Source organism: Mytilus galloprovincialis, chromosome 3 (assembly GCF_965363235.1).
Source record: "Mytilus galloprovincialis chromosome 3, xbMytGall1.hap1.1, whole genome shotgun sequence".
Taxonomy (NCBI): domain Eukaryota; kingdom Metazoa; phylum Mollusca; class Bivalvia; order Mytilida; family Mytilidae; genus Mytilus; species Mytilus galloprovincialis.
The window spans coordinates 37,291,926-37,305,145 of NC_134840.1; the positions used below are offsets into that span (position 1 = coordinate 37,291,926).

General features: G+C 30.8%; 1 protein-coding gene across 1 annotated transcript; it reads left to right on the forward strand.

Annotated features, from left to right (window-relative positions):
* The first annotated feature begins 266 nt into the window (after nucleotides 1-266).
* LOC143067857 (uncharacterized) lies at nucleotides 267-12,910 on the forward strand. The gene is made up of 7 exons (XM_076241441.1): nucleotides 267-695; nucleotides 1,310-1,481; nucleotides 2,389-2,564; nucleotides 3,671-3,760; nucleotides 4,254-4,421; nucleotides 9,772-9,870; nucleotides 12,408-12,910. The coding sequence occupies exons 1-7, from the start codon at nucleotides 332-334 to the stop codon at nucleotides 12,632-12,634; spliced, it is 1,296 nt and encodes a 431-aa protein (XP_076097556.1). The 5' UTR covers nucleotides 267-331; the 3' UTR covers nucleotides 12,635-12,910.
* The last annotated feature ends 310 nt before the right edge of the window (nucleotides 12,911-13,220 follow it).

The window sequence follows — 13,220 nt, forward strand, 5'->3', positions numbered from 1 at the left end:
CAACTATGAGTTGACATATTATTAATGCATAAAACAATGGTTTATATAAAATAAATGCCTCATGTTTCCGCTAGTTTTTCATAACATTATCCATCTGTTCTGAAGGAATCATTTATTTGAAATGAACTGATTGTCTGAGATTTATGCATTGTTTTTTTAACACCTTGATCTATCAATGTTCTTTGGAACTTTTTTATTTACAATAATTTCAACAACTTGAATGTTGAATCCTTGAATTATAAACCTTTACACCTTCTTGTTAATATTAGTTTCTCCTCTTTTTTGGGCTGAAAGGATGTGATTAATTAAGCTTTATAACCATGTATAGAAAATGAGTTGTCCAGATTTATCAGACATCACACCCAGTGAAGGTTCAACTATAACCAAGCAAACATTAGAAAGAAAGTCCTCAGAGGACATGAAGGAGTATTCTACATCATTGTCTCTGAAGTCACCTGTACTGATATTTCAAAATGGGAAGCAGAAACTTGATACAAACAAGCTTATGTTTCATTGTGAGCCAAACAGCTTATCAAATATCTATGCCCTTGCTCAAGCAAATCTGGTTCAGCAAACACAACATGATATAATGAGAATGTTTTCTGTAGATGTTTCTGATCAGCAACCAGCTGTGAAACTTGAACCCATCATCAATGGAAGGAAAGATTCTGTGAATGTTAAACTGATTGATGAGCGTAAGATATGAATAAATAGTATATGAAATTTGATTGCTTAGTTTTAAATTCAGCCTTTCATATATTATTCAAAATTGTTACAAAATTAAAGATGCACTGTTAGAAACAAAAACAAAAATATCCTCAAATGAAAGTTAAAAAACATTTCTTCAAGAATAAAAATAATCTTGAATTTAAGGATATTCATCAAGTTATATAATTTAACAGCAATGAAATCAACATGCAATATAGAACACTCTGAAAATGATAAAAAAAACTTTTATCAAATCTTAAGCATTTAGAATATTATCATTCATAATATAGTATCAATAAATATTTCTGATGGCAGACATCTTTTATCAGTATGATAATGATGAGGTAAAATGAATCATATCAATCTATTATTATTTATCTTAAACAAACTCCAGCATATACAACTTAAAATCAAACCACGCTTGTATTATTTTAAGATTTCAAAGTTGACACAGGTTAAATACTTGCAAAAGAGACTGTGTAAATATGAACCACAAAAAATATAGTATAATGTTTGATATTTAATTTGTTCAGATACTGTATTTTCTGATTAGATTCATGACAATTTTTATGTGATTTGGTTAATTTCAATTATTTTCCAGGTCAGCACATATGTGATATTAAGGGTTGTGGTAGATCATTTGCTTCATCAGGTTATTTAAAAAACCATCAGTTAATCCATGAGAAGGAGAAAGAATTAGAATGCCACTTTGAAGGGTGTGGAAGGAAATTTTCTTGGCCAGCTCATCTAAAATACCATTTATTAACCCATCAGTAAGTTTCCAACGCTTGATCCCTAGATTTGTGTTTTATAAGCAACCTGTTAGTTAACTGAAAGTTAGAAACTGAAATTCAAAAATTATTGTACACATTAATTAACCTAAAACAATTGTTGATAAAATGACAAAATACAAGGTAGATTGATTCAATTTTTAAAATGCAGCATACTAATACTGCAATTGGAAATAGGAATGTTCTAATTCATGAGATGTCCTCTTAATTCTTTCTGATGGTAAAAAAAATAGAATTTACTGCATACTGTTGTTAAAAGTCAATACTTGTTTAATCTTATGCCATGAGAAATATTGTTCAGTGTATAAAAATTTGTATACCGGGTAAAAAGAATTGAAAGCTAAAATGAATATAGTCTTAAGTAGACTGCAGAAGCAAGTTTTTATTATCATTACCAAGCACTAAATAGAATAGGACACATATTGGTGCACACAAGACACATTTCTTGTATAACTTCATGATCTACATAAATACACTCAAGGCTAAAAGTTATTAAGGCAAATACATAAAATGTCTTTGAGTATCAAATAACTAAAACATCACAATCAAGTTTCACCTAAACTGTAAATTTTCTAATGCAGTAACCATTTCCTTTTTGTATAAGGTTAGCCTTTTTTGTTTGAAATACTGAATGTAAATGGTATATTTTGTACTCTGAATTGAAAAGCAGCTTTTTTATATGTTCATGTCTTTCATTGTATTGCTGGTTTCACAAGACATCAGTTATCAATGATTATATTTTTATAAATTTTTCACTTTCCCACTTTTTTACTTTGATTCATGATTTGCCTATGCTGGATTGTAAGAAATAAAACACTAATTGTCTGTTTTCATTGTAACATTTTAATATCTTGCAGAAACATTTGAATATATCAATTTTAATTTTCAGAAAAACCAGAAACTTTAAGTGCCCAAGAGATGGTTGTGATAAATCCTTTGTTACAGCTCAGCAACTAAAAGTGCATTCTCGTACACATACAGGTGAAAAACCTTTTCAATGTGACCATTGCAGGAAAGCATTTACTACTGCAGGGAATCTAAGAAATCATATACGTACACACACAGGTAACTAACTTTTCAAATTGAATTTTAATCTAGAAAAAAAAATCATTTATGCTAAGGCTGTGAAATTCAAATTACATGTATGGAAATATAAAGATAAAACAAACTTTCAGTAATAACTTTCTATTATTATTTTTTTTTACCATTTATAGAATGTATAATGATATAGGATTTTCCATTCATCTGTCTAAGTATGTTTCTAAATTAATTGGAGTTGTAAATTATTTACACAAACTTATACACAATGCTTATTACCACCTATTTTTTGGGTGGTGTAACTTTCATCTTTCTGGAGTAATGTCCCTTTAACTATGGAAGATTAAAATTATAAAACACAAACTTATTTCGCATTTTTAAACTGTTGTTTAAACCACAAAGTATGAAACGCTTTTGCTAAAACATGTACCAGTAATGAATTTAATGAATCACTTGCATTTTTTTTGTTTTTAGTTTGACTTCAGGATTGAATTTGACAGTTTTGTAAATTTGAACAAATTAGCCTGACTGTCAAGCCTAGAAAATATAATCAATTCTTGTCTCTCCGTTGTAGGATTTTTTTTAACCTCTTTCAAATAAACCCCTTTTTCATTGCATGCACTGTTTTTGTGAGAGTTAAATCTCTCTCCAGATTATCTTTATCTTAAGATTTTTTAGGGACATTATGATTTTCGGTTTATGCCTTCGTTCGTTCGTCCATTGATCCGTTTGTCTGCTTGTCCGTCTAGTCATCTGTCTGTCCTGCTTCAGGTTAAAGTTTTTAGCCAAGATAGTTTTTGATGAATTTGAAGTCCAATCAACTTGATACTTAGTACACATGTTCCCTATGATATGATCTTTCTTATTTTAATACTACATTAGAGTTTTTACCCCAATTGCAGAGTCCACTGTAAAAGAAAGTGTGAGTGGGGCATCCATGTTCTATGGACACATTCTTGTTTTAACAAAATCTGCAACCCTTAGGTTTAAAACTCCCCATAAGCATTTTTGTCTCCAAAAAGCCAAAATAAACATCGATTCAGTGGTAAATTTATTTGACATTCCTTTCAAAGATTTATTTTTTTCCCTGAAATAAAATTGAGATTAAAGATGTTTTCATTTTACTATTTTAGGAGATAAACCATATGGATGTCCAGATCCAAAGTGTGACCTGAGGTTTGCAGAATATTCAAGTCTTAAGAAGCATTCATTAGTACATACAGGTAGTTTTATGAATGCGACAGTTTTTTGTTTTTTTAAAGAACTATGCTCTTATATATATGAGAAAAACACTAGAATAGATCAACAGTCATTGATTTAGAAACTCATGACAGTCATGTGACCTGTTTGGCAAATGTTAGTTATGCTATCAGAATTAGGTGTCTTAACATCTTCAACAAGTCACTCTTACTTGTTAGTCTGTAAACTTTAAAGAAAGATCTACCCTGAAATTACTTGAACAATTTATCACTGTCATCTTAGGGGTTCCTTGCTTCAAGAACACCCAAGTATGATTTTCCTAGAAATAATTTTTTATTTTTTTTATTTTGGATTCAGCATATTCAGGGTCTGGTATATTTACAGTTGACTATTATGCATGTTAAAGAAAAAATACCGCAGTGATGGAAATAAATTTGGTGTTCAGTTTATTTGTTTAGTTGTGGGTTTTTTTATGTTAAGATTTAAGGTTTGAAATACAAAATATTTTCTTTGCAGGTGAAAAACCTTTCAGGTGCAAATTTTGCAATAGGAGTTTTACACAAAGTGGAAGTATGAGAGTACATATGAAGAAACATTCATCCAACATCAATGATTCTGGTGTAAATAAAGAAACTGATTTTAATGTTGTGATGATGGAAGAAGATCTTGCTGAAAATAGTTTAGGTTTGTTGGGTATATATGTAACACTCTCAAATGTGTCCATCTCTTCAAACATGTTCCCTTTGCTCAAACATGTCCTTAAACTCACTTATTGCCCAAACATGTCTATTTTAACTTCCAGCATACCTGTCTTTTTACCTTTTTTTGCAGAAACAGCTATGAATTTTACATGGCTCAAATTATTCTGGCAATTTCTTACCACCAAAACATTTCCACTTAAAGATGTCAGAAGTCTCAATTTGTTAGCCTGTTAAGCATTTTGTAACCACAATTACCAGAGATCAAAATAGTAACTGTGTTAAAAAAATAGAATAAAATTTGGCAACATTGTTAAATTGCATAGATTGTCAGAAGGTTCATAGATTGAAGGATGGTACCAAATAATTATAAATTGTATTTTTTGACAAGGAATCCAGACATCAATTCAGTTTTATCCATACTCATGCCAAATAAAGAAACTATAATTATATGAAATAATATTGTTCATAAAGCACAAGTGACACAATTATTTTTTTTTTACTTTTGTGCAGTTGAAATCATTGTTTCTTGAGGGATTAAATATTTGTAATAATACTAATAGTTTGCCCTAGAGCATCACTAAAAAGACAATAATTGTTAAAATGTGCATCAGTTGCAGAGGTAGTAGTTAGTGATGTTAATTATCTACACAGCAACTTATGCAAGTGTTTTATCTGCTGGGGAGGGGTGGGGGTAACATCCTACAAACATAAGAACTTGATACTCTAAGTCAAAGTTTTGGGGGCAAAGTTATAAAAAAAAAATGTACCTTACATGTAAATGTTTTGATTAAAACAAAAAGATTTTTAAAGATGATTTACTTTACAAATTAACATTTGTGTTCATCATGGTCACAGACAATAATAGTGTATTGACTTGATATATCAACAATATAAGGATGATGCTTAGAAACAAAGAAATGCCAAAGTTACATCCTTACAAAACTAATATTGAAAACTTACAAAATCAGTTGCAATTCCTAAGATTTATTCATTTTAGTTCATAACTGCAAGAATCGTTTAACAAAATTATGTGTTTCAAAATCATAAATCAAAAAAATTGTCATTGTTCAAAATTTCGACTTTTGGTATTTCTTATCCACAGGACATGTGTGTTCATAAACATGATAAAACACTATCTGTATTGCTACAAACATAAGAATGCCTGTAGTTTAGACTCATAAATATAGTTTTAATGGTTGATTTTGAAAATTTGTTCTTTTTAAAATACCAATAAAAAAAAATTCAACTTAAGGGGGCTTGCGGGTATAAATAATTTTTATGCCCCATTTATGGGCATTATGTTTTCTGGTCTGTGCATCTGTTTGTTCATTCGTCTGTACGTTTGTCCTGCTTCATGTTAAAGTTTTTGGTCAAGGTAGTTTTTGATGAAGTTGAAGTCCAATCAACTTGAAACTTAGTACACATGTTCCCTATGATATGATCATTAATTTTAATGCCAAATTAGAGTTTTGACCCCTATTTCATGGACCACTGAACATAGAAAGGATAGTGCAATGTGGCATCCCTTAACTATGGACCTATTCTTGTTTAAAATATATCTATCCCCCCCCCCCCCCTATTTTCACAGTCCACTGAACATAGAAAATGATAGTGAGTTAAAAAAGATATTTCAATTTTATTGCCAAAATATGTAATTTTTGCACCAAAGGGAGATAATTTGGAGCTTTTTCAATGATATATAGATTTTAAAAGTCATCTGGGCCAAAATGAATGATTTTTCTGAATGATTTTCGTACCATATGAGAAAGTAACAACTAATAAAGTGATAAATTAAATTTGTAATGAAAAAAGAAAAGTTAATTTTTTTCTGAAATTTTTATACCCTCGAGCCTCCTTAATATAATTTTCAAATTATTTAATTTATAATAAGCTCAAAATGTTTATGATTTTATTTAAGCACATTGAAAGTCATTTTGGTAATGACTATAAAATGATAAAATTAATTACCAGTAATTTGTGTGTTTTGAAATAATCACAGCTTATGATCTGTGTATTAATCAATAAATAATTTTTATAGAGAATCCAAGCTTATTAAGTTTCTGAATGTCAATAGTGTTTATTTGTAAGACAATCAAGGTTTTTTAACATTAATGTTAATGAATTAAAATGAACAATGTTCATTTTATTATCCAATCATATTGAGTGTTTTTACAACACTTTATGATAAAAACTCCATGTTCCCCTGGAAAAGCATCAAACAGTTTCTATCAGCGCTCCTATCAAGATGTCACACTACCAGTCAGTACAAGCTTCTGTCCAGGACTACCTGACCTCACTACCAGAGGGACTAAAACACACCTACCATACTAGAACAGCACCTACTGGTCAATTCCTTATCTTACACTTTGGTAATGATCCTACTTCACAAGCAACAAAAGAGGAGCCAATGGACTATACAACAAACATCAAACAGGAACCAGTTAGCAATACTACTGCTTTAAACCAAGTAACAGTTAAAGAAGAACCCATGGATGTAAAGCCAATACTACAAAACATCAAACAGGAGACGAACATGAAGGAAGAGATTGGAACATCAACCCTTACTACAGATACTCACACTGGTGACAGTGTGTTCTCTAGACTGGGTCAAAGACAAGCAGAACAACTACAACAACAAGACAACTACTCATCGAGATCCAGTAGACCATGCAGAAGAAACATCAAGAAGAGATCTGTACAAGATTTGCGTACATTCTTGAACAAGAAGAACCAGACTAGACCAAAAGACCTTCGCATCAAGTTGAATCAGAAGGTTCCTAAAGATCTACGACAACTTATACCAAAGAGACTACCCCTTTTGATGGAATCAGCTCATGACGAATTTCTTAGTTTTTACCACAGATAGACTTTTCATAGTTGTAAATTTAGTGCTTGATTTCCATTTTATCTTTTTGATTTTTTAAACTTAAGTGCTTGATCTAATGATGTGATTGTTGTGAATTTGGTAATTATATATATTAATGTGACATTTGAATAAATAAATTTATTTATAAGTAAAACTGTTTTGTCTTCTTAATTGAAACTACCACTTAACATAATACAAAAATTGAAGGAGTTAAATGTTGATAAGATTCCATATAAGATTCCTTAAATTTAAGCACTGGCCTACAACAACAACACCACATCTTCACAACAAAACAGTCAACATTAATTTTTATATACATAAGAAGGAAAGAAATCACTGACACAGCAACCCTACTATAGTAAATAGTTATCAAAGGAACCAGGCTATCAAAGGAACCAGGCTTAAAGGGTAATATAACATGCGTTTCATCTATTTTTTTTATATAAGACTCATCAGTGACACTCAGTTCTTATGGAACTACTGACAAGATTTATGATATGTGATTTTGTTGGTTTTATTCATTATGATTAAAGTGCATTTTTGTCTTTAGGCCACACCAATTTGAATCCTTGTTCGACGGACCCGCCCGCACCTATTTTTTTCAAAACAGAATTTTTTAATTTTTTTTATATTCCCGCTTCCCGCATCCGGAAATGTAATCATGTCCATCTCCCGCACCGTTTTTTTTGTAAATATTATAAAAAGATATCAACATTTATTTTTAAAATCACAGTCTAACCTGTATATAACGATTTTAAACATAAAAGCACCCCACCACACTTTGTAAATATCTGTGAGAATATTTGTTTCAGCATAAAACCTATTTATCAAAAGTGCGAGTGCTCAGATATAAATTTATAACAGCGAAAACCTGTAAAGAACAAAATATTGGTTACTTTCCCCTTATTTATATTCCCTTTCAAAAAATGTTTGTTGTTAGAATTAAGTACAAAGAACTTCTGAAGGATTTGCCTTCAACTGCAGTTATATTGTATGCTGGCAAAACAAAACTATCCATAGCCGCTGCATGTTTATTCACCTGTCCTGATTGATTGAGGGGCCTGTCGTTCAGTAGTTATCGTTTGTTGATGTTGTTCATTGGTATTTTCCCGTTTGGATATACATGATATATAAATTAGATCGTTGGTTTTCCTGTTCGAATTGTGTACGCTAATAATTTTGGGATCCTTTATAGCCTGCTGTTTGGTCTGTATCAAAGCCCTGTGTAAAAGGCCGTACTTTGACCTGTGTTTGTTTATATTATCAGGTTGAGAACATTACCCTCCCTCAGACAAGGGGTCATTTTACTGATGTAGAAAAGAAAATAGAAATACCAAGAATTTGTATAGTTCTTCTATACAAAACCTATGAAAACTTAGAATTTTTTACTCAAAAAGAGAAGAGTTACATCATATTTTAAACAACTTTTTCTTAAAGAGGGGTCCACTTATTTTGAATAATATTAAACTGTTAAAGTAAATGTGTTAGCATCAGGTTAAAGTCCAGGAATATTACAAAATTCTTGGACAAGTTTTGACCATTTAATACCAGATAGATATATAGTTCTTTGAGAAAATATGAGCCCTTTTGTACAAACAAATCTATTATAACTTATATTGATCCCTCATAAAACATGTAAAAGGGATATTTATAACATAAAGGGGTGGTCCCCAAACTGATTATGACTTGGATGTAAAATTGTCTCATTGTCAGTCACACATACATAGACCAGATTTAATTATTTCTTGGTGAACAGGGAAAAAATACTTCAGAAATTAAAGAAATGTCAAAGTACAAGTGATAAATCAAGCTTTAATATTGTCAAAACCTACTATTTTAAGTTTACAAAAAAAAATTATAATCGCTCGCCTTTACTTTTCAAGCTTCGCCTCAAAAATTTGCAAATTAAATATTTTTTTATTAAAATTTTCAAATCGCTCGCTAGCCCCAAATTTTGGAGTTCAAAAATCCGTAGAACAAGAAATTAAATTGAAGTGGCCTTACTTTTATTTTTATGATTTTCAATAGTTTGTAACTGTTTTGTCCCACCTAGGGGCATTATATTTTTCAGTCAATGCATCCCTTAGTTCCTCCATCTCTCTGTCCCTCTTCAGGTTATAGTTTTTGCTTAAGTTGAAGTCCAATCAACTTGAAAATTAGTACACATTATCCCTATGATATGATCTTTAATTTTAATGCCAAATTAGAGTTTTGACCTCAATTTCATGGACCACTGAACATAGAAAGGATAGTGCAATGTGGCATCCCTTAACTATGGACCTATTCTTGTTTAAAATATATCTATCACATTTTAATAGAACAGACAATCAGTTTAAAACTTGTATTTGACTACCATTATATAAATCTGAAAAGGTGTTCAGTACAGATATGAGTTCACATTTGATGCTATTTATATTTCTTGACATTGAAACAAACTTCTTGACAACTAATTATATTTGTGTTACAGATTATCAGGTAGTCTTTCCAGACAGTATTACAGACCAAGTGATAACCGTTACCACAGAACAAACAACTCATATATCTAATGAAATGTTAGTTGTTGAAGGTAAGAAAGAAATCATTTGACTCATAATGAAATATTTAATAATTTTTTGGTACAAAGGAATTTTTTTTCTGTTTTCTTTTTACCTCTTCTTCATACAGATAATCTAGTATAAAAAAGAATTTAAAAATTGAAGAGAAATAGCAAAATGTCTTTTATTAAGCACTTTTAAAGAACTGTAAAATTTTTGCAAAATACAACTATAGGTCACCTAATGGCCTTGAACACTGAGCAAAACACCAACAGCGTAATAAGTATAATTAAAGTTTATTATAAATTTGTCTGTCAGTCAGAAGGCTGCAAATTTGATAATCTTTAAGATAAAATGTAGAAAGTCTTATAACAACAACACTTTAGGGACTGCTGCAGAAATTTATTGATCGACATGTTTCGATGCCTAGGGCACCGTCATCAGGATAAAAACAATACATAAAATCATGTTGAAGTACAAAATCGGGATGTTAAAATTTAAACGTCACAATGTTACAATGGTAAGTAACGTTATTAATAGCAACGTACTAAAAGTGAAAGTGAAAGTTCATTGTAAGTATGTAAATAAACTACAAAAAGAAATTAAAATAAAAAATGTTTTTGTTGTGAAAATGTTTGTTAAAATTATTCTGCCAACATGTGTTTCTCTTCTTGCACCGTGGAAAGAATAATACAATAAGTTGTCAGGCTGTGTATATACTGTATAGATTGTGTGGTCTGAATGTTCTGTTAACTTTCTTCCCCAAAATAGACGACATTTTATCAGCAATTCCATACCATTTCGACTGGCTTCCCTTGGCCAGAGGTACTGCTTCCAATCGCGTCAGGAATGCTGTAAAATGTTTCGGTCGCCGAAAGTAAAGGACAAAGTATAAATATCACTAGTCTATGTTGAATTTTAACTATGTGTTCGTTCATCAAACTATCGTGAATGGCCAGTAATCTGTAAAAGTGGTTGTATCTCGGGGTTGTGTGTTTGATTAACATATTTTCGGGACAATCAGATTGAATTTGAAGAATACGAAATTGGGTACATTTAATTTCAAATGAATTCTGTTAGAGAGAAATAATTTCCTATCACTGTTCTTTTCCTCCTTAAGGCTCGTTTTGGGTTAAGATGATCCGTTATTATCTATTTCTTTTCTTGTGGTTGATGGCAGCATTCTCGGAAGGTTCCTGTGGGTGCCTCAATAAAATATAACTTTGTTTACTCTGTGCGAATGGCTAGTGTGATTAGCGCTGGTTGCAACAGCGGTTCCTTAAAAGGAATGCAGGGGTTCACGATAAAAAAATAAAATCAATTACAAACGAAAGTGAACCAACGCCTGGTGAGTCTGTAGTACGGTAGAGTCCTTAAAGTGGATACCCGAGGGTATGCAGGGCCGTTATGATATCTACATAAAATGTAGAAAGTCTTATTACAACAACACTTTAGGGACTGCTGCAGAAATTTATTAATCGACATGTTTCGATGCCTAGGGCACCGTCATCAGGATAAAAACAATATATAAAATATTGTGTCAACTTTTCGTGGCAGATCTTTGTTATTGTTTAGTATTTGTATCCCCAGTCAAGGATATAAGGGGAAGTAAGTTGGAATTATGTTTTCTTGTCTGTGTCTACCTCTATTAGTCACTCTTTCTCTGTTTTATGTCAGCATCAGGTTAAATTTTCAATTTGAATTAGTTGACTGTGTAGGTGTGCTCACATCAACTTAAAATTTAATAAACATGCTCATTATAATGTGAACTTTTAAAAATATATACCAAATTAAGGTTTACCCGGATTGTTATATCACTGAACATTAAAATGTGATAATATCAACAGGGCATGGCGTCCTATGGACATATACAATGTATTCTTGTTTTTGAACAGATGCATTTTTAAAGGATTTATGATTATGTAGATTTCTGTTATTTTTTGTGATAAGGTTTTAGGATATGAATGTCTAATGAAAAAATATTCATTTAAATATTGATACATTATTGAATACAAACTAGAAGTTCTTTATGATTAGTTATAGGTTACATCTGATGTTTGTTCCAGTTTGGAAACTTTTGAACTAATTAAGACTTTTTGAAGTAGAAAATTTCATGAGCAATTCTGCTTTTCAGCCCTCTTTGCAAATACATGTAGTTACCATAGCTGATATTAATGTATAAAAAGTAAAATAAAAAAAATACTAAACTCTGAGGAAATTTCAAAACAGAAAGTCCCTAATCAAATGGTAAATCAAAAGCTCAAACACATCAAACGAATGGATAACAACTATCATTTTCCTGACTTGATACAGGCATTTTCTTAATGGTGGATTGAACCTGGTTTTATAACGCTAAACCTGTCACTTGTACTACAGTTGCATCAAATTCCATTATATTGACAACAATGTTTGAACAAAACAAACAGACATAAATAATTGATATGCTTTGACATAATGATTCATATAAAGGTGAATAATTGCTTTATCTAATGCAAAGAACATACTAATCTATGCAGTTTTATATATACAGTTGTCATGCTCTTTGAATAAAGTGACTACTTTTTTCCAGATTTAGTTACCAAGGAGACAAGAGTACATCAGGAAACATCATGTGCTGCTAATGTTGTAGTTGTTCCCCTTCCACAATTACCAGTTACTATGACAACCAGTTACCAACATACAAACACACCAGAAGAGACTGTATATGACACAGATTTTTTACATTCAGATTTTAGCCATGGAGGAATTACCTGTGATATAATGTTAAATGAACAAAAGACAATTAGCAACTCATAAATCAGGATTCTACTTTTGTATCTTATGGAATAGATTTTCTAACTGAAATAGTTAAGATTTTGAAAATATTACTTTTGAAGGTGCAAACTATTTTATCTTAACTGATTGTAGTCGTAATTTGTTTACTCATGATAGTTTTTGAGATAATTTTTTTCTGAATAATTTACACAAATTGAAAGAAATCTAAATGAATTCAAATACATGTATTTTATCCATAGAAGTTGTGTATATATGGTATGTAATTTATTTTGTTTTTAAATAAAACCGTTATGTATTTTTCTGAAGTTATACTTTTATGTGGTAACAAAGTTGATTTACATTTTTAGTGGTCCACAGTATATGTAACATCATTCCTATATAAATGAATTCAGGATTTACGCTTTTCATGTGCCAGAAGGTTCTCAAAAATGAATAAAGTGGCTCACTTATAATCCAAGAGTAAACTAACAGGCAAATCATCATATGTAGGTCAGTTTGACACACCTCTGACAGGGCTTAGTCTCAAAAGACAACTTTCAAGTTCTTTGTATTTCCATCAAAAACTTTGGTTTCAATGAGCATCATTCATGCATTTAGGGGTGTCATC